Raw genomic sequence first — 26,197 nt, 5'->3', positions numbered from 1 at the left:
CAGGCAGATTCTTCACCACTGTGCCACCAGGGAAGTCCACTTTATGTTTTTTTTAAAGCAACAACTAGATTCATCCCTTGCTGTGACTAAAGACAAATTTCTGGGGCAGTGTGGCCTTCGAATTCCAAACTGGTCGCTGCACATTGTCTGGGAGGTTGAGGCAACAAAGCTAAATGTTTCTTAGCGGGTTGGCGTAGTGTGGGGGTGGCAGCCAGATCGTGACCCGCCCCCTCCCGACTTTGCACAATGCTCACCCCCCCACCCCCCTACCGTTTCCTGGGCCGGAAGATGTGCTTCCTGCTGCCAGGTGGTTTGGGACAGGCAGCTGTGCTCCTGGGGGCCTGTCCTCACAGTGTGTCGGGCAGTGCGGCCCGGTCCCAGGGGGCATGGGCTGGTTTTGAGCCCCTGAGGCAGCTCTTAGGTGCTTGTGTTCAGCCTGGAGCTCAGTCCTTGCTACAGAGTTAGGTCCAGGGTTACTGGCACCAGGGTGGTGCCAGGAAGGCATTCTGTAGCCCACCAAGCTTTGGCTGGATGCATTGAAGACTTTTCTAGGGAAAAAGGTGAACCAATCTCTGAAGTTGTTTTAAGCCAGTAGACTTCTTCCCTCCTACTGTGCCAACTGTGGACCTGCCATTGTCCGGCCAGTGCACTGTAGGAGCAGGGACTTCTGAACGGAGACATGAGTGAGGCCTAAGTGGCCTCCAGCCACTCTGCCCCCGGTCTATAAGATGTGCCCCCGGTCTATAAAGTGTGCCAACCCTTCTCTGACTGCCGGCCCACAAACTACAGAATAGGCCAGATTCCTTCACCACGTGGCAGTAGGATGGATAAAACACAAGTTTTGAACTGTGGTAAGATGTTTGAGTTTTATTTTAAGTTAGGAAGATAGGAATAAATGGACATCCCTAACACAATCCTGTTGTAAAGCCATAACCACCTGACTGTAAAGTCTGAGTCCCTAGAGGAAGATCATGGACAGTTCAAGGAACTCTTCCCCATGTTCCGCTTTATCAAAGTGAATATGACCTAGGACGCCCCTCTCAGCAGATGCAGAATAAATTACTCCCGGGCCATGGCAGGGAACGAGGCGGCTGCCCTCCCGGACACGCCTCCCCAGAGCTGGTCTCCAGACCTGGACATGTGCGAGCGTGAAGCGGGCCGTGGGGTGGGGGGGGGGAGGCGGTATGTGGTCTCACCATGTGTTGACATATAACGTAATGAACGCGTGTCGTACACGTGCTCCCATGGGGAGTCCCCATGGCGGACAGAGTCCCGAGCAGCCACCTGCCGCCCTCAGCACGGCGACTCCACGTAGTCGTTGTCCAGCCCGCGGCGGAAGCGCGCAGTCAGGGAGCGGCTGATGACGATGACGCGGGGGGCCATGCAATCCTCCCTTCTGTGCAGGACGTTCCAGATGAGCATGGCCGCCGCCAGGGTGGCCAGCAGGCAGGCGCCGATGTTCAGGTAGCAAGACCAGGACAGGTTGGTGTACGGGCCGATCCTGTAGAACGTCACCAGCCCGATGACCAGGACGAAACCTGCAGACGAAGGACAGGGTGAGACAGGGAGCAGAGGGGCCACTCCCACGTCTCCTCCCACACAACCCTGTCCTCCCACAGCCAGGAGCCCGGCTCCATGTGGTGCCAGCGCCTCAGGGTCAAGCTGCATTTTGTGGGGCTTTTGGATGTGGTGGCTGTTGAGGGGAGCATCTGCTCAATTCTGGCCCCGGAGAGTCGTAGGGGCTTAGTGCTTCCTGTGGCTTGGCAGGTGTCTGGCCACTTCCTGGCTGCTCTCCCCACGGAGGTGATGCTGACACCTGCTTCCTCACCCTGAGTAGGCCAGCAGTAACTCCATGGAGGGTCCAATCCGGCCTGTAAACGCCTAACTCATTCAAAGTGAAAGCAAATGCAGGCAATTTTTAAGTCTTACCGAGAAACAACTCAGACTGGTATTTAACTTAGTTTGAATTTCTGTTTTTAAGAGTTTCCTTATTCTTGGTGTTTGCTTCCAGAGGAGATATTTTCTTTCAAAACCTGAGGTGGCGAGGGCCTGCACACTGGGAGGGGCAAGAGTCAACTGGGGCTGAGTAGACGCGGCTGGTTCTAGAATGTCCCCCTCACCCACCCCGCGTGTCTCCCTCTGTCCCTTTCTCGCTCCAAGTGACACAGGGAGGGGGGTGTCAGCGTCCAGGACAGTGCACAGTGTCCTGCGTGGACTCAGTTAAGGTGGCCTTGTCCCCTCTCAGTCAGCTGTTAATATTATCACATAATCACTTTCATAGTTTTTTCTTTAAGGAGCTTCAAAGACTTGATTTTATTAGTTCTTACAATAGGAAAACCAGGGTTTCACACTCAGGATCTGTCAGCTAGGCTAACAGGGCATTGATGTTTGAAAGAGTTCAGGTCTGAATCTGGGCTGGAAGCCCTGATGGCTGGGACAGGGCAGAGGCCACCACGGTCCTGCTGCCCAGGAAGTTGGTCCAGGTGGCCTGCCCTTCCTCCCCTCATCAAGACCATCAAACCCCTTGGCTGAGCAGCCCAGGGAGCCCCGCCTTCTCCACCAGCACCCACCCTCCGCTGTGGTGACAGAGGTGAGTCTGTTTTTTGGAACCCAAAATGCCTGAGGAGGACAAAGGCCCTCGGGGGCCCAGAATGGTCTAGACAGGACTCCCAGCCCCTCCCAGACTTGTCTTGTGCCTGCCCTGGGCTCTGGCCAGGCTGAGCTGCCGGCTGCAGCCCCTCCACCTGCCCTGCACTGTGACATCCGCACGTCTGTTCATGCTGGTCCCCCACTCTCCATGGCTTCCCGGCTTTCCTCAGGAAACCAGATCATGCGAGACCCAGCGTGGCCTCAGAGCAAAGGGCAGCAGCAATGCCCACGGATGGTTCTAATAGCTGTGTCGTGGCTTAGTGCCGGAGCACAGGCTGGAGTTTTCTAGAAACACAGGCATTCTGGAAGCATCTCTGCGCCTTCCAGAAAGTATGAATTAAACGTTTATCTGTGTCCTAAACAATGGTGATGATGACTAATCCCTGTGGTAATTCTCTACAGTATTTTGTGGAGCTTTTTATACATGGAAAGCTTCTCAATACTTCCTTTCTGTTAAAAATAATTCTGTTTGTCCTGCACACTGGCGAAAAGAAACTTCTGGCATTCCTCTCTCCCAGCGAGTACATCCTCTGCCCACGATTTTGTCCCACCGAGTTTGTGTTAGTGAGGGAAGGAATTAGGGCCTGTGTTTTGTGTCATGAAACTTATGTGTCCCCTCGTTTTCACTACGTCTTTGGGTATTTTTTGCCAGCCGGGGAGCTGTTGTGCCATCTTTCAACAAGACTCAGAAGGATGGGGCTGGATGGGGCCAGGGAGTGCGTTAGGATGCCAGCCTATGTGTGGGAGGAGAGGGGAGCAGAGCACCGGCTGACGGCACTCCAGCGAGGCCAGCGGGGACCTTTGGGCAAGTGAGGAGTGCTGGCAGGTGGGCAGCATTGTCAGGACCTGAGCTCAGCCTGAAGGGATTCACCCAACACGGCAGCTGCGATGCATCAGCCCCCACCCTCTGCTGGGCTCAGAGCCTATTTTCTCCCTTTTACCAAAGCTTCCTCTGGGTTGTACATGTTACAGGAACAGTTTAAAAATCTGTTATGTGGCCTCAGCCCAGTTCTGCAGCGTCATCCATCCAAAGGGCCACTGACTGTCTGACATGGGGTTGGTTTGCGTCCCTGAGGCCCTGACTGAGGCAAGTGCGGGGCACACCGGCGCGGCACACACTTGGCCCTGCGACCTGCCACCCCCTCCCAGGACTGCACCTGAGTGAAACCCTGCTTGTCACAGGGCACAGGAAACATGACCATGACCCCACATCAGAGCATCTGAAACGCGCTTCCTCGGAGAGGAGGCACTGGGCCATGGGGGGACACAGAGGCTCTGTGCTTGGTTCAAACGGGCCTGGGACCGGAGGCAGTGCACGTGGGCTTATTGGTGTCCCTTGTGGGTCCCCTGAGTCTTTTGTATATAAGGTTCACAGTGAGGCATTTAGAATATTCTAGAAGTGCAACTAACTTTACAGTCTTCCATTAACAAGCACTTCCTGAAGTGCGTCACGACTCTGGCGACATGTCTCTCGTTGCCATGTTTCCGCAGCTGTGCTGGTCACCCTGTGGAGGCCATAGAGGACATGCTTCAGTGTCTCCTGGCCCTCGAGACATATCTGGCCTCGCGTCTCCTCATGCGACGTGCTGGTCCCCCTGTCTTTTCTGGTGCCGCCATCCTGAGCTGCGTCCTCCTGGGGGGCTGAGGGGAGGGAGCCTCCTGTTCTGGCCTCTCAGCACTCAGCTGGGCGTCACCCACTCATTGATCCAGGCCCTCCATTTAGGACGTGGGTTGGGGGTCGCAGTGCCCTCCAGGTGGGGACATCCACCCACTCGCCGGCATCTCAGGGCTGCTTATGATTCTGGAGATCGTATCGTCCGGTTTCTTGGGAAACAGGGCAGCTTGTTGCTTCGTTGCAGTTTTACTCAGCTTGTTACTTCTATGTATTCAGCCATATGGCCTACAATGGAAAAGACTGTTTCTTACGCTACAAGATGAAAGAAGTATGAATTCGGGTGTGAACAGATAGCCAGGCACAGCCACCCACGTCTGCAGAAACAGCGGGAGGACTGGTGGGGGTGATGGGCCAGGATGAGCGTGAAGCCTCTCAGAGGACTTTTTACAGAGTGAAATGAACAGTCTGAGTCCCACTTCTTTCATGTCTTGTCTTGAAAACAATTTCTCCAGCATCCAACAGTGAGCAGTGTGGACGGGTTTCAGGCAGTGGGGTGCTCGTCCTCCGGCCAGTGTCACTCAGAGGCTGCACTTTCTTGCTGGCTGGTTTTTTTCCCCAAGAGAAGTAGGAAGGAGAAGTCTAGTTCTGTACCCAAGTGTAAAAAATGTGGGTTTGCTCTGTGTCAAGACCAGTGTTGGCTTTTGCTTTATTTTAGTTCAACTTGGAACACGTACAGTCGAGAAGGGGTTTACTTCCCTAACATTAAAAAACTGCATTTATTCCTGCAGCAGGAAAATACAAAGAACTTACTGGAACGGTGGGCCCAGATGCTGGGCTGTGGGAGGATGTCACGGCAGCACTGGCTTGGGGACATGTGGACTCTGCCCTGGGCCAGCGGGGGCAGTGTGGCCTGAGCAGATGCATGGGATGTGGGGACCGAGAGTGCACCACGCGGTGATGGCAGAAAGCCGCAGACACATGGAGAGCCATGTGCGCACAGCCTCCTGAATCAAACAGGCCTTTTACTGTGATAACTGGCCTGAAGCCATGGGTTCGCCATCTCTGTCTCAACCTGACTTTTAGGTTCCCTTTCTCCTGAGTTGTCCCCACAGACTTCAGTGATGTCGTTGTTTGTACAGAAATGAGTCTAAGAGGAGAGTTTTAGCAAACGCATGGACTTCTGCACTTGGAGTCAATTCCGTCCACGTGAACTTGTGTCCAAAGCAAACAGCCCTTCCTGTGAGCCAGCAGCCGCAGCACTGTGATTCACAGCGCCCTCTCCTCTCTTCCTTCCTGCCAGCTTCCCAGGACTCTGCTGGTAGTCACAGGCCTTCCTCTGGCGTGGCTGTCAAGCACACGCAGGGGCCACAGGTGGGAGGACTGTGGGGCTGAGCCCTGAGCCTTTGAGCAGCTCACCTGCCTCGGCGTCCACAGGGCAGCGCTGGCCGAGGCGTCGGAGCATGTACAGGGCACTCAGGGCTCAGCACCTGTGAGCAGCAGAGGGTGGGGGGACAAGTGCCTCCCCCCTCAGGAAGAGAGTCTGGGAAAGAAGAAGCCAACATGCTCCCCGGGATGCAAGGGCAGGGCTGGGCTTGGGAAGTGGGCTCAGAAGACAGGAAAGTGAAGCGTCCAGCCCAAGCCAAGTGCTGCTTTGTTGTAAAACACAGAAAGTGGTACGTTCCTACGAGCAGGTCTCCAAGAACAGCAGGAACCCCACCAGCTCACAAGATGCCAAGACAGACACCATGTGTGACCCAGACTGACCTGTGGGGATGATAAAGTCAGCCTTCTCACAGGTAGGCAGAGTAGGCAGCTCTTAGTGTGTAAGTTTTTCATCATAAGAAAAAATCTTAGGATTTCCAGTCAGCAGACATGAAGCCTTCAACGTCTGTGTAAACGCTGCTCTCAAAATCGTCCTGCTGGGTCTGAGGAGCTCATGTCCTGAGGAGGGCAGGCCAGCCAGGGCTGGCAGATGGCCACTGCCTGACCCCAGCATGCGCAGTACTTTCACAGGGTGTTCAGCTCATGGGTGGGGGTGGAATAAGGGACTGAAAGGAGTTTTTTCAACTTTAAGGTAAATTAAAATCACACTTGGAAAATTCTACAAAGAAGTTAGAAACTATTGGGTGCGGCGGCCTGAGTTCAGTAGAGCAAACCAGATGAAACAGCTGGTGGTCACGTCACCGACCGGCAAGAGCAGCGCTTCTGGGTCCTCCCAACCCTGGTGTCCAGGACGGGGTCCTCTCCCCGGCATCTGGGACGGGGTCCGTTGGAGCCGCAGCCCTGAGCAGCGGGGGCCGCCCTATCACAGACCCAGGCCAGGCATCACGCGAGCGTGGTGGACCGGTGCCCAGAAACAGCTGTGGGATGAATGGGCGAGCGGCTGCCTCCCATCTCCTCCCGCTGGGGTGTTGCTCTCCGGCTGGTCCCGACCTCCCGGGGAATCCGTGTGCTTCCCGCCTTCACAAGCACCTCTCTCCGCCCACCCACCCTCTGGCCCCAGCACTGGGGACTCAAGGTTCCCTTGCATAACAGGTACCAGCAGGCATTTCCCCTCCTGGGACAGGATATCCTGGCGCCCTTCAGTCTCTCCCTGACTGTTTAAAACAGACCAGAGCACAGGAAAAAACCTAACTCTAAAATTAGCAGCGTGATAGAAGAAAGGCACAGAGCTGTGTTCTGTACTGTTTGTCAATGAAACAAGTCTAAACAGGGCCAAATGCATTTCCTTTTTAGGCACAGCAGACCCACTGGGGGTGACCGCCAGACACCAGGGGGAGAGGGGGCCTGTGGAGGCAGAGGGACTGTCCTGAATGCCTCAGGTGCCACTTGGAGCTTCTGGCTTTTTCCGTCGGCCTCTGCATGTCTGACAGTTTCTGGACAGAGCCTGGTCCAACCTTTCCAGAGGCTTTGCTGGCCTGGAAATACGCAGGAAAGCAGCATGTGCCCCAAGCCCCCACCTGGCCAGGACAGCGCCCCCCCCCCCCAGACTTTCGGCAGTGCCCCCCACCCCCATTGCTGCAAGACAGCTTGATTTTAGTTAATGGGGGTTCCCCCGTTTCAATTTTTTTTGTATGTTATTTGGAAACAACACTATTTTGTTCTGAAACAGGAGTTTCCAGGAAGTAAGATGTCAGTTTTGATACCAAACCCACAATATTTTTTCTAATAGTTCTAAATAAGTGTCTCCGAGTTTCTTAAGAAGTGCAATGACAGATTTGATCATCCTGCTAGGAGGAGTCACTTTCAGAATCAAGAGCTGTTACCTTTATTCCTTTAATGCCATCAAAATATCTCTTTTTAATCCAGCTTTTCCAATGATGTTTTTAAAATCTTCCACTTCCTTCTTGAAGGGATGGAATTTCAGATGGTCCCACATGAGAGAGGTGGGTGGTTTCAGTGAGGCAAGGAAACTGCTGGATTTACAGCCCTAAGGTCAGCAGAGGGCAGGTGGGTGATTTTCCTGCATGTGTGACGTTGGAATGTCTGTGTTTTTCCTCACAGTCCTGGAGGAGGGAGTAAGCAGGGGTCTGAGGTCCCACTTCATGTACCTGCTTAACTCTCAGAATTGCCACAGGCAGGGGTGGGCATTATCCCATTTTGCAGTTGAGTGAACTGAGGTGTGGCTTTGCCCCATTCACATGACTGATAAGCGGCGGGAGCCAGACTGTGTTCTGTTCTCCTGACACCAAAGCCTGTGCTCTTTCCTGGGCCTCGGTGATGCCCTCCGGGCTGCCGGCCACAGGGAGGTGACTGGCCCTCTGTGAACAAGGCCCGTTTCCGAGTCCCACCCGGCATTTTCCAGCACAAGGGCTGCCAGCCTGTCAGCCACATTCTGGAAATTGCGTTTCTCCAGGAAGATGAGGGCCGGGATCCATTATTTCCCAAGTGATTCACTCATACTTCCTGCCATCCCTCCCGCCGCGTGTGTTAGAGCTGCACCCTCATCATTGGGATGCTGCCTTCTCCACCGAGCGAGAGAGGCAGGCAGTCTGTCGGCTGGTGACGTCCTGGCCCTTCCCCTGTCCCACTGGCCACCCATCTGACCTTCCCCATAGGCAGCAGGAAACCTGAGCTCCCAGGTTCCCGTGGTGGTTAAACCAGCGCGAGGGGGAACCAGGACCAACGCCCCTCCACTCCCTGGGGTCCCGGGTGGACGCTTTGGGGCTTCCATGGCCGCTGTGCGGAGCCTCCCATAACAGTTCCATTCATCACCCACGGCACCGCCACTCTCGCCCTTTGAAGACTACAGCATGTCCGGGCCCTGCCCTGTTTCACCCTGCAGTCACCCCAGAGGCCAAGGTGGCTTCTGGCTTGTTCTCTCATGGCCAAGGCCTTGCTGCTCTCCCCAGCACCGCCCCCAGCACACTCGTTTGGCCCTGGTGCTGTGTGTATGTCCCCGTGTGTTCAGCGGGGTCCTCCACTCTTTGTCTGTGCTGCTCACAGGGAGGGCCCTGCTCACCTCAGCCAGGCCCCAGGCAAGCTGCGTTTATAACCAAGCATGCAGGTCGCTGGCTGGGAACCACGTGCGCCCAGAACTCCCTGTCTGCTGTTAGCCAGGAAGGCCGTTGAGGAGGACGCAGGCTCAGAAGGGCGCCCGCCTCTGCCCACGTGCCTGTGGCAGGCTGCTGCAGCCTAATGGGAGGAGCATGAGCCCAGGCTGCCTGCCACACGGGCTTCAGAGAGGCAAAGAAAACACCAGGTGCCGAAGACTTCGGAAAGCAGAGCAGGTCACCTCTAGCTCCGGCACCTTGTCTTAGATGGGAAGGGCCGGGAGGCCTTGGGCAAACAGACGCAAAGCCGTCTGGTTGCACCTCACCGCTCCGTCTTGTGTGTATTTCTGTTTTGCTGGTGCCCACAGACACCGGTGGGGTGGGAGGGTGACCCATGGGGGTCACTATGACTTTAGAAGCTACAGCCGACCTGTCAGCCCGGACAAGAGCTGGGGGTGCGGCTGCTCAGCCTGGCCGGGGCCCGGGTGGGGATACTTACTTGCCAGCTGGAACGCAGCGGCCATGGCCTCCTCCCAGCACTGGGAATCAGGCGACATGAGGGGCAGACCTGTCAGCCCCAGGACGAAGGTGAGCTGGCCTGCAGCGAGCGCCGCCGTGGCCACCAGGTTGCAGGCTCGCATCATGTCAAACTGCACTGCAGGGGCCAGAGGGAGAGAAGCAGGCGGTCAGCATGGGTGAAGCCACTCCAGGCTGGGCTACCTGCCCCCACCCCACCGCGGGAACTCCTCCCTCTGTCTTACCTCGTCCCACCACCCCCTTCCCTGCTGCCTCCCCCCACCCCCGGTCCCTGAGCGAGGCATTTGGGGGCTGTGCACACAGGGCAGAGGGGGGATGGGGCAGCCCGATGCTTGGACGGCAAAGGTAGGGGCTGTGGTGGTGGTGTCGAGATGCCTGTCAGGGAAGACAGCCACCCCACCCTTGTGCTGGACGGTGGAGTCAGGGCCTTCTCTGTGGTCCTTTCAGACTAAAAGTAGCCCCCAGCCCCCAGGCTTCAGGAGCAGTGCCCTCGGATTCACGCTCTGCGGGCAGCAGCATTCACGTTTAGCGCTTGTGGAATCCGTAGTCCCTTGAGGGCATTGTGCCGCTTCCTGCCACGAAGAGTCAGCTTCTCCTGCCCAGGGGTCTCAAGTTGCTTCCCCCGGCCTCCCTCCTGCCGTGCAGAGCTTGAGGGGTCTCACCCTTCCTGGATCCCAGGCCTTGGCTCTGGACTGTGGCTCAGGGGCCCCCGGCTACTGGGAAGTTGGAGCAACCCTGAGGGCGGAGGGGCAGAGTGCTTCTGGAAGGAGAGCCAGCACCGAGGACCAAGGAGCATTCATTCACGGATGGACGGATGGATGGACGGCACCTCTGCCCAGGCTTGACGCTGCCCGTGACACTCTCGCCTGCTCCTCGCGGGGCTGCACACACCCCTTGGGTCTCACTGCCAGATGACTGAGCGCTCATGTTCTGGGTTCTGTAGTCTTAAGTCACCACAAAACAGCTGCAGTCGCTGAGAACCCTGACCATTTAAAATGTGGAGATGAGGATCCAGGAGTGGGCGGTGCAGCCTGGTGAGCGCAGGGCTCCTGGCGCTGGTGTGGCAGTGGCTCCAGAGTGACGCAGAGAAAGGACAGAGGCTGCGCTGGAGAACAGAGCAGGCTCCTGCAGCCTGACTCCCCGCACATGGGCTCAGACCCCTCGCCTCCCCCAAGGCTGGGACAGCAGGGCCACCAGTGCTTATGATTTGCAGGAACCTCTCTGGTGGCTCGCGAGGTCTTCTCAAGTCCCGTGACCGCATGTGGGAGCAGGAGGCCACGCGGCTCCTCTATCAGCGTGGGGGCTCCGGCAGCTCAGGCCACGGGCTCTGGAACACCAGCTGGCTTTCCTGTGGAGGCTGCTGTTCATCACGCTCTTCCTGCCTTCTTCATGCTGAGTTTTCTTTGCAATAATTTCTACCCTTCAAATGACCACAGGGGAGGCTCTGCTTCTCTAACAGATAGTTTGGAGGTGGAGGTGGCCTCAGTGACTAGGGGTATTAAATTGTGATGGGTATTCACAGAACAGGGCGGAGCCGGGATCCACTTTGGGCCCAGGAAAGTCCTTCCGGTTCCGGGGCCCAGCCTTGCAGGCAAGGAAAGACATGCACCAAGGGGCTGGCCGTGCCAGGATTGTCCACGCTGCAGGGTGTGGGTGCCGGCACCACGCGGCCCTGCCCTCCTGGTGGCCCTGGTGGCTCTGAGCGCACAGCCCTGCGTCACACACCCTGGCAGCGATCCGTGCGGCAGCCCCACTCTCCAAGTCACCAAGCCAGGCCCAGGCTGCTGCCAAGTTAGCAGGTGCCTGAGGCTGTAAGGCTGAGCCAGTGGACTCTCCCTTCTGCCACACCCCCTTTCCCAGCCACCCAGAGGGGACCTGTCCTCACTAGCGTCCACCGAGCCCGGGTGTTTGACAGGCCCTCACACTTGCTGTGTGCGCGGCCTGGGCAGCAGCATTGGGTTTTGAGGAGCCGTGAGAATGCGGCTCAAGCGTCTCCTGGCCAGGCAGTCACCATGCCCCGCCCAGTGCCCTGTGGGGCTGCCTCCCAGGAGACAGAGAGCAGGAGCTTTAATTACATGTTTACACATGTCCCCCCTGGCTTCAGGGAAAGGACACATGTGCCTGACAGAGTGCAGGAAACATGGAGACATGAAAAGCGTCGGAACGGGGGCCAGAGAGCGGGACTGACTGCTATGGGCTCTGAGGTCCCCTCATACCCCAACTTGATCAGTAACAGAAGTCAGGGCCAATGCACGTGCCCAGTGAGCCAGCATGGGGGAAGGGCCCTGTCCTCAAGGACGGGACCCAGCGTGACGTGGGGGCAGCTGGAGGGCCTGCCCCTGGGTCGTCCCCGACCCAGTGTGTTTGGGACGCCCTGACCAGAGCTCGTTACGTTGGGGGACGGTGGTGTTGGCCCGATGCACAGAGTGGCTCTGGCTCAGGTCCGTGGGCACTGCCAGGACTTGGACACAGAGCCAGCAGGAACATGGCCACTGTCCCCCAGAGCTGCCCTGGCCGCCTGCGTCATGTCCAGAATTTTGAGGACGGCCTGACCCTCAGGTGGAGCAGCACGAGTCTCACCTCCTTAGTGGCCCACATGGGGCTCAGGAAGGACGGACGGAGGTGCTTCCATGATCAAGGCTGCCCACTGCTGCTCCCTGTCCCTAGCCCGGCTGGAGGCTGGACCATCAGGGGCAAAGCCTGGGCTGGGGTTTTGCATAAGAGCTGATGAGACCATGTGCTGATTTAATTGAAGGGGGCGGGGCCCAGAAGCCCCAGCTCAGGACTGGGCAGGAAGCAGTGCTCGGCCCCCAGGAGCTGGTGAGACGTTTGCCAGCCCTCTCCATGGTCTCAGCCTCGCTCACGAGAAGCTCCAGAGACATTTCCCTTGTTCCGGGTAAACCTCTGATGCTCAGGGCATTTTTAAGGGTCAGCTGCTATAAATGCCGCATTATAGTAGGAGGGTGTTTTAAAAGTTGTTCAAGGGTCTTGTCAGGTGGTCGAGGAGAGACAGCAAATGAGGGCAAGTGAGCGGGGTGCTCGGGACACGTGGCCAGGCGGCTGTGGGGTCTGGGGGCAGGGTGCGTCCCAGCCCAAGTCTTCCTGGCGTGACATGACCCAGCTCAGCAAGGGAATGGGGGATGGATGCCCAGAGAGGGCACCTGTGTGGCGTTGGGGGCCATGGCAGGAGGCCTTGAGCCCAGGGCAGGGGCTGGGCCGACATGGGGTGCCTCGTGGGGGTTGCTCTGTGAGGGGGTGCTCTGTGGGGGCATACAGTGCACGTGGGGGGTGGGAGAGGCGTGGCCTGCGTGGAGCCCTGGTCATTGGCTTTCACTGCAGCTCAAGACAGACCCACAGCCCAGAGGCACCACTGAATGGCAGGTCACAGCATCCCAAGTTGAGCAGCTCCCCACAGGCCCCTGTTCTGAGAGCTCACGGAAAAGGTGGACTCATTCAGGCTCTTCATCCTTTTTAAGGGAGGTTGTGGCTTCCTGCTTGTAAAGGTGGGGGTAGGGGGCAGGCAAGCCAGCCACTCCCAATGGAAGACCTCCCGGCTGTGTGGCAAGAGGCTCTGCATGCCCTCCGGGACCTCAGCGGAACCATGTGCCTCCTGCAGCCTCAGTTTCTTTGCCTGTGAAGTGGAGATGACATCCCTACCCAGTTCCCTCGCGGGTCAGGGTTCTGAGGGCCCTCACGCTTGTGTCGGGTGAAGCACACCCTCTGCAGCAGCCAGTAGAGGCCTGGCCAGAGGCACATGCTCCTGAGGATGTGTCGTCTTCAGAATGGGTGATGCCTCTGCACAGTTGACCCTCATCTGCAGGCTTAAAGGGTCATCACCAGGGAGACCTTTGCCCTTTGGCTGCCATGACTGTGTGTCTACACATTAGATGACAGCATCTTCCTAACGTGCTTATGAACCTTCCCTCCTGGATGCTCAAATCCTACCCTGCTTTCAAGTCAAGTTCCGACCTTCCAGAGCCAGATGTGACCAACCAGACAGGACTGCTGGGCAGAGGGAGCCAGGGCCCTGCTTGACGGAGCGGCTCTTCTCCGCCCTCCAAAGGCCATCGGTCTCCCAGTCTCTCCTGGTGTCCCACCTACAGCCAGTCCCTCAAGGGTCTCCCTCTGCACTGCCCACAGCCTTAACGACGCTGACAACTGTGGAATGAAGTCCAAACCCAGCCGCGTGTTTTTAAGCTTCTTGTTTATTTTGCTCCTCAGCAGTCTTTATTTTCCACCAGGAAAAACGTATTTTCCTTGCTTTGGTTAATGTATCCATCCTTTAGCTATGCAGAATGGGAGAGAAAAAGCCCCCTCCTGCACAGGAAGAATTCTGTTCCAAAGGGGCTGGGGCAGGGTGGGCGTGGAGCACGGGGCTCGCCCGGGTTCCCGAGAGCCAAGGTCTCCCTGGGAGCAGAGCACCCCTCACCCGTCAGCAGATGTGCCCATGTCCACAACCACTTTAAAGGAGGCAGGAAAATAAGCAGACTTACGTTTGACAGTGCCTCGCGACTCCTGGAAGCCCGCCGCCTCCGAGCCCCAGCCCAGGGCCTCGCAGTCCCATGCCTCCACTTGCCCGGGCCTGGCCCCTGGGCTTGGCACTGCCCGGGCCCGGTCCAGCCAGCAGGACCGCCACAGCCCCACGCTCCGCCTGCGCCCGTCCTCCAGCGTCTGGTACACCCAGTTGGGGGTGAAGGCCGCTGCATTGTTGAGGACGAGAGAGACGAGGGCCACCAGCACAGCTGTGGCCACCACTTTCTGGACAGTCATTGCGGACTGCAGTGCCGTCCCTTGTCGTGGAGAAACTCCCAGTCCCGGTCAGTCAGCTGCTGTCACCAGGGGCGGCTAGAGGACATCACCGCTCATGCTTGGAAGCATCGGGAAGGCCCATGCGACAGGTGCGGGTGCGCCCGCCTCGCGGCCCTCCTTACCCTCCTTCCTGCACCTGGAGCAGGGCCAGGCCTGAGCTGAAGCCAGCAGAGCTGCCCATCTCGGAGAGGAAGCAGGGGCAGCAGCGAGTCCAGAGTCGTGAGTGCGCCGTCTTCCTGGGAGGCGAGGCTGGGATAACAGAAATCAGCGGGCGAGGCAGCAGCAACGAGGGCGCCTGGGCCTGACTCTCAGGACCAGTGTGGAGCCGGACCTGGGCTCTGAGCAGGGCCGCGAGGAGCAGGGCCGCGAGGAGCAGCGCCGCGAGGAGCAGCGCGAGCAAGTGATTGGGGCCTGCGCTGCCCGAGCCCCTGCCCGGCGCCTCCGCCACGAAACAGCTGGTCCTGGAAAGCAGACGGGCTGCTGCAGGGAGGCGCGTGCGTGTGTGAGTGAGTGTGTGTGTGCCTCGCGCCTGCGTTTTCCCCCTGTCTCTCAGCAGAGAGGAAACGATTGTTTTTGAGGCTGTTTTTGGTGAGCTGGAGGGCGTAGCCAACTGCGACAAATAGCAGCCAGACACTAACAGGATGTGTTTCCTGGTAGGAAAGGCAGGGGGGCTTCTTCTGGAGGCCTGCTCCAGACCCTCCCCCACCCTCCCACCTTCCCTGGGTGGGGGAGGCCAGAGATGCTGGCCTGGCAGGCCTACAGGCCCCGCTGTCTATCTTGACCGGCTGGCTCAGGGACTTGGCATCCCCCAGCCCACGGTCACTCCCCCAGCACGTGGGTGCCACCCGCCTGTGGGAGCACAGCAGAGAAGGGCCAGTGTGTTAGGGAGGCCCCCCAGACGTCTCCCACTCCCAGCTGAGACCCTCACCCACACTTGGAGACCCACCAGGGCAGGCCGTTGTCCTTGAGGTGCAGGAGGCCGGGTTCTGAACAAGCTGTGCACCCAGCAAGGCCTGAGGGCCTGGGCCGTGTCTGCTGGTGACCGGGTGTGTGGGCGGTAAGGGCCCAGGTCCTGCAGTGGGTGCCCTGTCCTGCGTCGCATAAGTCGTCAGGCTGCTGGGGGCTCAGAGAGGTCAGGATAAGCAATCAGAATAAGCATCTGCTCTGGTCAGACCATCCGGGCGGCGACTCACACAGCTGGGCCTGTGCTGACACCAAACAGGGGCCCAGGTCGGCCCTGGAAGTCCCCACCTCCTTACTCTGAGTCGAGTTTTGCAGGGCCTCCAAGTTTACATTCCTGAAAGGCAGGGGGTCTTTGGAGAATCAAGGGTCTCAAGAAACATCTGCCCATCAGTTCCCAGAGGGATTTTACCTCTTTTGGATTTTTCCCACCAGCGCTTCTAGGAAACGTGTCAGCTGAGTTCTTGCTAGTTTCCCTCTTTCCTAAGCTTGTTCCAGAAGCAGGGCTGCCCCTGTGGGTGGGGAGGCGCCCGGGGGTCCTGTCTGCCCTCCTTGCACCGTCAGCTCAGAAGACCCTACGGGGAGGCAGCCCCTCCGAGGAGGATTAGGGCTGGGGTTTCTGCTCACACAGTGCAGTAGATTGCCTTGAAAAGGAAGTTTTCCCAAAAATTTCCATTGGAAGAGGATAAATTTCCCACCTTACTCACTTGAATCGCTTATCCTGGGCTAATCTTTAAGTGGCTGGTTTCCACTGAAAAGGCAGCACAGGGTTTCAGGAACCACAGTCCCTGCCTTGCTCATCCCGGGAACAGCACCGGGGCTAGTGCCATCCAGCCCTCTTCCTGGGCTGGGCCGCCCACCGGGGCTCCTCTCTGGCCAGCCCCCAGCCTCGGGCTCGGGTGGAGTGAGCAGCTGGGCCAGGGAAGGTGGCTAGCCTTGGAGTGGAACTTGAGTCAAGATGACCGAGTCCTTAGAGGACCCCCTCATCCACCGTGTGCCATCCCAGGGGCCCTTCTTGTCTTCTGTGGTCTGGGTCTTTGGCCCCATTGAGGCCTCCCCAGCTCCTGCATGTGGACAAGCAGGAGTGTCGTTTAGAGCAGAGATGCCCGGGAGGTTTGGATGCAGTGCGTGTGCCGCTTGGTGGGACATGAAGCTGAGAGTCGTCAACCACTGCCCGTCCACCGGGGTCTCCACAGGGCAGCCCAAGAGAAGGGGCCTCAGGCTGGTTCTGGGAACTTCTCAGAGGACAAGCCTTTCTGAAGAGTCGGGCTGCTCGGAGCCCGTCTGCCTCACATTGACGGGGTGCAGATGTGGGTGTAGTCCACGCGCTGCCTGGACAGCAGGAAGCACTCACGGTTCAGATGGGGACTAGGTGCGTGTCCACATGGACTTTGAGTCGGATGCACGACCCCAGGACTCATACGGGGTAAAGCTAGCCGTGGAGAAGCGTCAGGAGAGCCGGCACCCTGCTTCCACACTGCTCTCCCAGGGGCCCCTTGAGAACGGAGGGGTGGGATCCACAGTGACTCAGGCATCCTGAGGCCCACCAGCGGCTCATGTGGGTCTGTGCTCCTTGGGGCTGGGGGTCATCAGGGGATGGAGCCCCAGAAGGAGGGGCCCCTGAGCATCCTCCCTCCTGCCAGTGTTTCCTGGGGAGGCCATCCTGGGACCTGCTGGGGGGTGGGGCAGGAGCCCCCTCAGCGTTGGAGGGAGGCAGGTCCTAGAAACCTCCCAGTGAGCCTGCGTGGGGCGGTGGGGTGGGGGGGCAGAGGGTGGCTCAGCGGGCCCCGCCCTGGGTCCCTCGCCTCCATTCAGCGCACAGCCAGGGTCCACTTGGGTGTCATGCTTGTCCTCGTGGGAGTTGAGGGACCCCACTCCCCTCCCCAACCCGGTGGCTCCATGGGAGGGTGGAGGGAGCACTAGGAAGGAGCTCAGCCTGGGACGGAGGTGCTGGGAGCGGGCAGGGGGAGAAGCACGTGTTCACCGAGGGGCATGGTGGGGCCTGGCAGAGCGCACAGGACACCCTCCCATCTTCATGGGACCCCCTGTGGCCGAGGGAGGGAGCCTGTGGGAGTGGGTCCCAGGCCTGGCCATGAGAGGCACACCAGCCCTCGGACCCCGGGGACGTGGGTGTCTCACCTGTTTTCTTCCCGGAGGGGCGTGTGAGCCCCGGTTTGCCGTGTTGCTCTGTGAGTGAAGCTGTTGGGCTCGCACGTGGCCCTCTTCTCGGGGACTGTGTCTGGCCAGGTTCCCACGCTGCCTGGCACTGGTCTCACTGGGGCCTGAGGCACGGGGGCGGCCACTCACAGAGCTGTGTGTCCTCTGCCACAGCGAGGCTGTCTGGGAGAACATGGCACGCATGTGCGTGAAGACCCAGCGGCTGGACGTCGCCAAGGTGTGCCTGGGGCATATGGCCCATGCACGTGGGGCCCGAGCGCTGCGGGAGGCCGAGCAGGAGCCAGAGCCAGAAGCCAGGGTGGCCATGCTGGCCATACAGCTGGGCATGCTGGTGAGTGGGTACTGCCCTGATGGGCAGGCCGGCCTCCCCCCGCGGTATGTGTTTGTCTGGGCCCTTGGGTGGCGGGGAACAGAAACCCCCTCAAACAAGCTGGGGCCAAAACAGGGGTGGTGGGGCAGAGGGGAGGGAACCCCCAAGGCTGCCCCACTCCGCGCCGGTCCCCTCCCTGGCTCCTGTGTGTTTGCAGAGCTTGCGGCCCCTTGTACCCCCATGGCCCAGAGAGGCTGATGGAAGTTGCGGGAGACACAGGCCAAGGGGCCGGGCACAGCTCACTGCTGGGGGCAGGCAGCACCCACAGGTCTGACGGGGTCGGGGTGGGGGGTCAGACCTCCTGGCTGATGGGTGGGCCTGCCCTCTCCCCCCACCCCTCAAAGTGTCTGTCCCACCCGGGGTGTGGGGGTGTGTTGTGGTCTTGGTTGCGGGCGGGTTGACAGCCTGAGCGCCCTGCTGCCCGCCAGCGTGGGGCCCTGGTGATCGCTGGCTGCTGTCGGGGGCAGCGTCGGCGCCAGCAGGCACCCTTCCTTTCCTCAGGAGGATGCGGAGCAGCTGTATAGGAAATGTGGGCGCTACGACCTTCTCAACAGGCTCCTCCAGGCCTCGGGCCAGTGGCAGAGGGCCATCGAGGTGGCTGAGTGTCACGACCGCGTGCACCTGCGCACCACCTACTACAACTATGCCCGGCACCTGGAGGCCAGTGGGGACTGCAGCCTGGCTCTCAGCTAGTGAGTGCGGGCGGGCAGCAGGGGCCTCTTGCCTCTGCTGCCCCAGGGAGGGGGCCACGGAGGTTCTCAGAGGAAGATCTGCGCTGGTGCTGTCTGCGTGGGAGGCCTTCAGGGGGACCTGAGCTCTGTGGCTTTAGGAGGACCTGCCGGGCTGCCGTCTCTAGGATGGCTGTGCGCGTCACCAGCACCAGCACTGGTCAGGCCTGTGCCCTCGGGCAGTGCCAGTGGTGGAGCTCTTAGTCAGGTGCACAGGCCACAGAGCTGCAGGCAGGAGGCTCGGCTTCTTTCCCAGGTCCCCGGACAGTCTCGGGGGCTGAACTGGGAGCAAGCGGCGCCTTCTCTTCTCCCACAGCTATGAGAAGTCAGACACGCACTGCTTCGAGGTGCCGCGGATGCTAGCAGAGGACCTGCAGGCCCTGGAGCAGTACATCAACAAGATGAAGGACAAGTGAGTGGCCAGGCCCATGGGGTCCTTCCCCCAGAGCCTCACGCGTGAGCAAGCATGTGGGGCATCCCTGGCCCCTCAGAGCTGGTCCCCAGGGTGCCGGGCAGGGGCCTCCCCTGGGACCTCACTTGGGCTTGTCCCCCCAGCATCCAGGTCTCCCAGCTGCTGGTGTGGGACCGGGCTCACTTCTGGTGGGAGAGGGGCCTGAGGGCATATGTGTGGCTCCTCACAGGACCCTGTGGAGGTGGTGGGCCCAGTACCTGGAGAGCCAGGCTGAGATGGACGCCGCGCTGCACTACTACGAGCTGGCCCACGACTACTTCTCCCTGGTCCGCGTTCACTGCTTCCAGGGCAACATCCAGAGGGTAGGAGCCCTGGAGGGAGGCGGGCTTCTTGGTGGAGTGGGCTACACGCAAAGTCCCTGTCCCTGGTGTCTCTAGGCCGCTGAGATAGCCAGCGAGACCGGGAACTGGGCGGCCTCGTACCACCTGGCCCGCCAGTACGAGAGCCAGGACGAGGTGCGGCAGGCTGTGCACTTCTACACACGCGCCCAGGCCTTCAACAACGCCATCCGCCTCTGCAAGGTGGGCGCCCAGCATTTGCCGGCGCTGCCCGGTGCGGGGGGCCACTTCCCATCTTCTATTCAGAGAGTTTCAAACAGAAAGTTAGAGAACAGTACTGTGAGCATCATACCCGACCCGGGCAGGTTTTTACCCCTCACGCCTCACTGTCCACTTGTGCTCGGCCCCTGGGCGGTGCGGGGTGCTCCCCATGGTCCAGGCTCCTAAGCAGCAGGGAGGCTGCTCTCACGCCTCCTGCTCAGCAGACCTGCCTAGGAGGCCATCAGATGCTCTGCATTTATAAAAATGTCCAAGCCCAGGGGCCCACTTCAGGAAGAATCCCAAAGGTGGAGAGCCCTCGTGTCAGGCAGTTCCCCAACTTTCTGTGCTCCCACAGGAGCACAACCTGGACGACCAGCTCATGAACTTGGCCCTGCTGAGCTCCCCCGAGGACATGATCGAGGCCGCGCGCTACTACGAGGAGAAGGGCGAGCAGATGGACCGGGCAGTCATGCTCTACCACAAGGTGAGGTCCCGGGCCCTGGGCGCCGGGCACGACGGGGTGCCCGGACGGCGCTACTCAGAGCTCCCCCGCTGTCCACAGGCCGGCCACTTCTCCAAGGCGCTGGAACTGGCCTTTGCCACCCAGCAGTTTGTGGCCCTGCAGCTGGTGGCAGAGGACCTGGATGAGAAGTCAGACCCCGCCCTCCTGGCTCGCTGCTCCGACTTCTTCCTGGAGCACAGTCAGTACGAGAGGGCGGTGGAGCTACTGCTGGCCGCCAGGAAGGTACGGCCCTGCGGCTGTGCGGTCACCCACACCAAACAGGCTCACTGGGGAGGCCAGGCCAGCTGCCCTGGGGGTTGGGGCGCCAAGAAGGGGGAGCCCGCTTTCTTCTGCGTGTGTCGTTTTCAAGTGCACGTAACACGAGTTACCATCTTAGGGGTTTTTTGAGTGTACGGCTCAGTAGTGTTACGTACGTTCATGTTTTCATGCAGCTGATCTCCAGGACTCTTATTTATCTCACAAAACTAAAACTCTTCCCAGCCCCTGGCATGCGCCTTCCTCCTTTTGGTCCTTCTGAGTGTGAGTCTAGGGACGCGTGTCAGTGGAGCTACACCGTGCTTGTCTCTGTGACTGCCTCTGTCCTGAGCACAGTGTCCCCTGGGGTCGTCCACCCTGCAGTGCACGTCGGAGGGTCCGGCGGTTTGAACTGTACTCCTCTGCATGGACAGACCGCGCCTGGCTCGTCCAGCAGCCACAGTGGATGTTCAGGTTGCTTCTACACCCCACCCCCTGCCCCTTTTTTTTGGCCACACCAGGATGGCTTGTGGGATCTTAGTTCCTCAACCAGAGATGGAACCTGGGCCCTCAGTAAGTGAGAGCACGGCGTCCTAACCTCCAGGGAATTTATCCAGAGAGGGAAGTGCTAGGGCACAGTGGTACCCCTGCTTTAACGTTTTGAGGAACCGCCACACTGTTTCCATGGTGGATGAACCATTTGACACTCCCACCCGCGGTGCACCAGGGTCCCAGTCTCTCCACATCCTCCCCAACATGTTCTTTTCTAGTTTCTGATAGTAGCCATCCTAATGGGTAATGTGCACTCGTCTTCCTTAAGGAGAAAATTCCCCTTGATAGAAACTGGATAGAGATGTAGAAAATGGCTAGCCACACAGAATCAGCCTGTCCTAATCAGAAGATCTTTTTTCCTGCAGCCAGAATCACATGTGCAGTGTGGTCTCTCACTAAGAGTCACAGGAGAATTCTTGGAAAAAGTGAAAAGGCACACATGCTGCATTCTTGGTTAGGAAAACCCACTCACTGGCCTCCTTCAGGCCTCCTCAGACCAACTTTGACCCCAGGCAAAACACCACAGGACTTCCTCTAGTTAAATAAGTGTGTTCTATAGTTTCACACTGAAAACCAGATAAGCCAGAAGAGCTGGAAAAAATCTGGAAAGAAGATTATAAACCTCCCAGATCATAAACTAGAATCAATGCTAGAATAATTGGAGTCTAGTGCATGATCAGTGGGAAATACTAGAAAATCCAGAGATAGAGCTACATACATGTGCACATTTATTTTTTTATTTTTTATTTTTTAATTTATTTATTTATTTTATTTATTTATTGTCTGTGTTGGGTCTTCATTGCTGCACACAGGCTTTCTCTAGTTGCTGAGAGTAGGGGCTACTCTTCATTGTGCACGAGCTCCTCACTGTAGTGGCTTCTCTTATTGTGGTGCACAGGCTCCTCATTGTAGTGGCTTCTCTTGTTGTGGAGCACGGGCTCTAGGCGCATGGGCTTCAACAGTTGTGGCACACGGGCTCTAGAGCACAGGCTCAATAGTTGTGGCACATGGGCTTAGTTGCTCCGCGGCATGTGGAATCTTCCTAGAGCAGGGCTCGAACCCGTGTCCCCTGCATTGGCAGGTGGATTCTTAACCACTGCGCCACCTAGGAAGTCCCATGTGCACATTTAGATGAGTTGAAGGAGCATCTCCCAACAGCGGGGAAGAGCCCTTCAGTGAATGGGGTTGACACAGCCAGGTGGCCACTTGGGAAAAGTGAAATTAAACACTTCTCACCTGCTGCGTCTGAGGAAACCACAAGCAGGTGAGAGATCTAAGTGCACAGGGAGTCAGTCCAGCACCACCAGAAGCCACAGGTATCTCGTACGATCTTGAAGGAGGGAAGGCCTTTTCTAAATTTGACCCAAAACCCAATAGCCATATGGGAAAGACTGACCAATTTGACCAAATACAAATTTGAAAATAGCACATGGAAAACACAGCATCAACAAAGCAAAGATGAATAATAAAATGGGAAAAAGTATATTCTACCTATATGCCCGAAGGCCCATTTTCTTAATACGTATAGAGTTCCTATAAACCAATAAGAAATCTACCAATGACACAAGAGGAAAGGACAAAGAATATGGTTAGTTTGTTTTAAAAAGGAAATCTGGATGGTTCCTGAAGGTCCGATACGCAGCCTCACTCGTAATCAGGGGACTACAGACCAAATGCTAGGAGAGGCCGTTGTTTGGGAATCGGGCTGGTAAAGTGGAAAGGCTAGAAAATCCACCAGGTTGTAGTGGAAACAGATGTGCCCAGGCTACAGGTAAGAACACAGCAGCAGCACCTGCCACAGGCAACAAGCACATCTTCCTCGGTCCAGCGCTTCCTCTCGTTAGCAGTCATGCTAACAACACATTCATACACACGTGAGTGGTGTATGCACAAGGACTGCCACACCTGCAGGACCACCTCCTGTGGTCTGGGCAGGACACCCTGCAGGTTCCTGGAGCAGCTGTCAGCAGGGGGAATCACCTCCAATACATAGTTCTCTTTCTTCCCAAGACACAGTCTTAAGTGAAGACTATAAAATTTTTCTCGAATTTTTAAGGAAAGTTAATTAAACTAATTAAACCCCTTGCTTTGAAAACTTTAAAAGAATTATAGAAGAAAATTAATTTCAGGTTTCCTTTTCCTCCCACAACAAATATAACTTTCTTTCAAGCTGCACGTTTCCTTGGTTGCCTGTAGAGTGTCCATAGCGAGAGAAGGTCACGTGCCCCCAGCTGGCCATGCTGCTCCCCCTGCTCCAGGTGGTGGGGAGGCATGGCCCTCCTCCCGCCTGCAGGTGACTGCCCCTCCTCGGTTTCTGTGGCCCTTCCCAGTATCACGAAGCCCTGCAGCTCTGCCTGGAGCAGAACTTGACCATCACCGAGGAGATGGCTGAAAAGATGACAGTGTCCAAGGACTGCAAGGAGCTATCTGAAGAGTCCCGGCGTGAGCTGCTGGAGCAGGTCGCCAGCTGCTGCATGCGCCAGGGCAACTACCACCTGGCCACCAAAAAGTACACACAGGCGGGGGACAGGCTGAAGGTGAGCACAGCCCGGTGCGTGGGTGCCCATGGTGGGGAGCTCCTGGGCAGGGCTCCAAGGGTGCCTGCAAGGACCTTGCAGCCTGGAGCTCACTTGTTCTGAAGCCGCGCCTGCAGCATCAGGTGGGAGCTCTGTCCCGTGTCAGGAAGGGGTCCAGCCCAGCTCTTTCTCCATCCAGGCCATGAGAGCACTGCTCAAGTCTGGGGACACCGAGAAAATCGTGTTCTTTGCGGGTGTCTCGAGGCAAAAAGAGATCTACATCATGGCGGCCAACTACTTGCAGTCCCTGGACTGGCGGAAGGACCCAGAGATCATGAAGAGCATCATCAGCTTCTACACCAAGGGCCGGGCCCTGGACCTCCTGGCTGGCTTCTATGATGCCTGTGCCCAGGTACCGACCCACACTTCCAGGGCCTCTGGGCAGCAGGGGTGGCAGTGGGTGGGAGGGGGGGTGGAGGCTTGGGTCTGACGCCTCCTCTGACAGGTGGAGATCGACGAGTACCAGAACTACGACAAGGCCCACGGGGCACTGACCGAGGCCTACAAGTGCCTGTCCAAGGCCAAGGCCAGGAGCCCACTGGACCAGGAGGCCAGGCTGGCACAGCTGCAGAGCAAGATGACACTGGTGAAGCGCTTCACGCAGGCCCGCAGGTGCGTCGGCCGTGGGGCAGAGTACCTTCTCCAGTGACGTTCTTCTAAGGTGCTCTTTGGATAGATGGACAGGAAGGCCAGAGCGAACCATGGCTCCATGCATATCGGGGTTCATCTGGTTGCTGTGGAACCGGGCCAGCTCTTGGGAGGTTGTTCCAGAAACAGCCCAAGACCTTTGAGGGAGGAAGGTAGTGCTGGGGGAGGCAAGCTGGGGTCGGTCGGGAGAGGCTGCGTCTGAGGGGAGCCCGGAGCCTGCCCAGGTGGCTCATGCAGTGGAGACTCGGGCAGCATGCCACCTGTTTTAGGACAGGCCACAAATCCAATGTGTCCAGGACCCCAGTTTTTACCTATTAGCAGCTGGTCTAGCGCTTGCGAGACCCTTGTGTGGGCAGCAGGGCTCAGCTTCTGCCTAAACCAGTAAAAGTACTTTCCTTACCTGAGAACAGGCTTTCCAAAGAAGAGTCCAAAAACATTTTGAGTGCTGTTTATGGAGTGGGGCTCTTTGAAGGGTGCCCCCCACCCCCTGCTTGGATGTGTAGGTTCAGGACCTTTGGGGCTACAGGAGGGAGGGGCGCGGCCACAGGGCAGGGTGCTTGGACAGAGGGAGGGGACCCATGGGGGCTAGAGGGCCAGCCTGCAGGGTGCTCACGGGGCCTCCTGGTCCCACCCCTGCACACATGCGCGCGCGCGCGCGCGCGCGCACACACACACACACACACACACACACACACACACACAGCACTGTGGAGACCCTGGGCGGCACTGCACTGGCTCTTGCCCAGGTGGCCCTGCCTGACCACCTCTCCATGGCGACATGCCCCCTCTGCACCCTTGCCCCTCTGCCCCAGGTCCCCCTCCAGGCTGCTCCCTGGGTGGGACTGGCATGGACAGGCTGTTCCCTCTGCTGCCTAGTGCAGCACCAGCACCCACCCTGAGAGCTGTCAGTACGTTTTGTTAAACAAATTAGTGAAATTATGAATTGACCCAGTAATGAATTAATTTACTTCACGGGAATTACCTTCACAAAAGCTGCATCCTCCAGGCTGAGAGCCTGCCCTGCCTCGCGACAGGCAGCCATGCCCTGGGTTGGGGCTCAGAATGTCTCTGCTCCCAGCAGGACATACACCGAGGATCCCAAGGAGTCGGTCAGGCAGTGCAAGCTGCTCCTGGAGGAGCCAGACCTGGACAGCACCGTCCGCATCGGGGACGTGTATGGCTTCCTGGTGGAGCGCCACGTGCAGATGGAGGACCTGCAGACGGTGAGGCTGTGCCTGGAGCTTGCGGGGTTGCAGGTCGATGGGGGGATCCCAGCTGCAGAGCTTACGGTTGGGGAGGCTTCTCCCCACGTCCCGGTTTTGCTTTTGATTTTTCAGCCTTTCTTATTTTGAAATAATTCCAACTGAGAAGTTATAAGAATAATAGAACCCAGGTGTTCCCTTTACCAGATTCACGGTGGTTTTTTTTTTAACATTTTGCCGCATTTATTTATTCATTCTATATATTTTAAAATTTCTATTTTATAGATAAAATGGGTATTTTCCGAGACATTCAGGAGGCACAGACATCCTTCACTCCTCAGTTTGCTAACACTTGGGGTGCCCACCTCCTGAAGTTTCTGAGAGTGTTTACATAAGATGGATGTCATTTCCTTAAATGTAGGATAGAATGCATACGTGAACCCTCTGGTCCCAGAGCTTTCTTTGTGGAAGGCTTTTGATAATTCAGTTTAATAGAATGGTTCTTGAACATTTTGGTCTTGGGACCCCTTCATGCTGGGGAAGTTATTGAGGACCCTAAGAGCTTTTATTTATGTGGGTTATATCTACAATACTTACTATATTAGAAAATAAACTAATAAATTTGTAAAATATTTAATTTACTGAAAAGTAAAATAAACCCACTATATAGTAACATAGATAACATTTTTATTTAAAATAACTGTATTTTCCAAAACAAAGACATTTAGTGAGAAAAGTAGCTTTGTTTTACATTTTTGCAAATCTCTTTACTGTCTGGTGTCATAGAAGACAGCCTGACTCTCGGTGTCTGCTTCTGCATCCACTGTGGTAACATAGGCTGTTTTCACTGAAATATGAAGTCTGTGATGAAAACCCAGCTTCACACTGGTGTGTAGGTGGAAAGGGGAGGACCTTGCAGCAGCCTGTCGGGTACTCACAGGTTTCAGACACCACACCATGCTCCCCAAGCGGCGTCTCCTCAGTTAGTTGCAATGAGCAATCTGAAACCATGTCAGCGTATCCTGTACTTGTTACCTTCAAACCCGTTGGTCTGTCTTGGATCTTTTACACGTACATGATTTTGTAACATCACGGTGGTCATTTGGAAAATA

The 26,197-nt window shown here is 57.5% G+C and overlaps 2 protein-coding genes across 10 annotated transcripts in view; one reads left to right on the top strand and one right to left on the bottom strand.

Annotated features, from left to right (window-relative positions):
• IFT140 (intraflagellar transport 140) overlaps nucleotides 1–26,197 on the top strand; it is a 72,710-nt gene that overhangs the window by 41,577 nt on the left and 4,936 nt on the right. For 8 of the 9 annotated variants that reach the window (XM_057747592.1, XM_057747589.1, XM_057747590.1 and 5 more), the window contains 11 exons: nucleotides 17,395–17,572; nucleotides 18,113–18,303; nucleotides 18,656–18,751; nucleotides 18,981–19,113; nucleotides 19,189–19,332; nucleotides 19,706–19,834; nucleotides 19,913–20,095; nucleotides 22,990–23,196; nucleotides 23,375–23,587; nucleotides 23,681–23,847; nucleotides 24,965–25,106. In XM_057747592.1, the coding sequence (XP_057603575.1) occupies nucleotides 17,395–17,572; nucleotides 18,113–18,303; nucleotides 18,656–18,751; nucleotides 18,981–19,113; nucleotides 19,189–19,332; nucleotides 19,706–19,834; nucleotides 19,913–20,095; nucleotides 22,990–23,196; nucleotides 23,375–23,587; nucleotides 23,681–23,847; nucleotides 24,965–25,106 (1,783 nt within the window). Of the gene's footprint in view, nucleotides 1–17,394; nucleotides 17,573–18,112; nucleotides 18,304–18,655; nucleotides 18,752–18,980; nucleotides 19,114–19,188; nucleotides 19,333–19,705; nucleotides 20,096–22,989; nucleotides 23,197–23,374; nucleotides 23,588–23,680; nucleotides 23,848–24,964; nucleotides 25,107–26,197 lie in introns of all 9 variants that reach the window. The other variant, XM_057747593.1, reaches the window with a different exon arrangement.
• Nucleotides 854–14,606, bottom strand: TMEM204 (transmembrane protein 204). The gene is made up of 3 exons (XM_057747605.1): nucleotides 13,788–14,606; nucleotides 9,257–9,412; nucleotides 854–1,538 (listed from the first exon to the last, which is right to left on the bottom strand). Exons 1-3 carry the CDS (start codon nucleotides 14,062–14,064, stop codon nucleotides 1,294–1,296), a joined length of 678 nt encoding a protein of 225 aa, XP_057603588.1. The 5' UTR covers nucleotides 14,065–14,606; the 3' UTR covers nucleotides 854–1,293.

Source organism: Hippopotamus amphibius, chromosome 9, assembly GCF_030028045.1.
Source record: "Hippopotamus amphibius kiboko isolate mHipAmp2 chromosome 9, mHipAmp2.hap2, whole genome shotgun sequence".
NCBI lineage: Eukaryota > Metazoa > Chordata > Mammalia > Artiodactyla > Hippopotamidae > Hippopotamus > Hippopotamus amphibius.
Note: the sequence above shows the minus strand (reverse complement) of the source record. Positions and strands in the feature narration are given on the sequence as shown.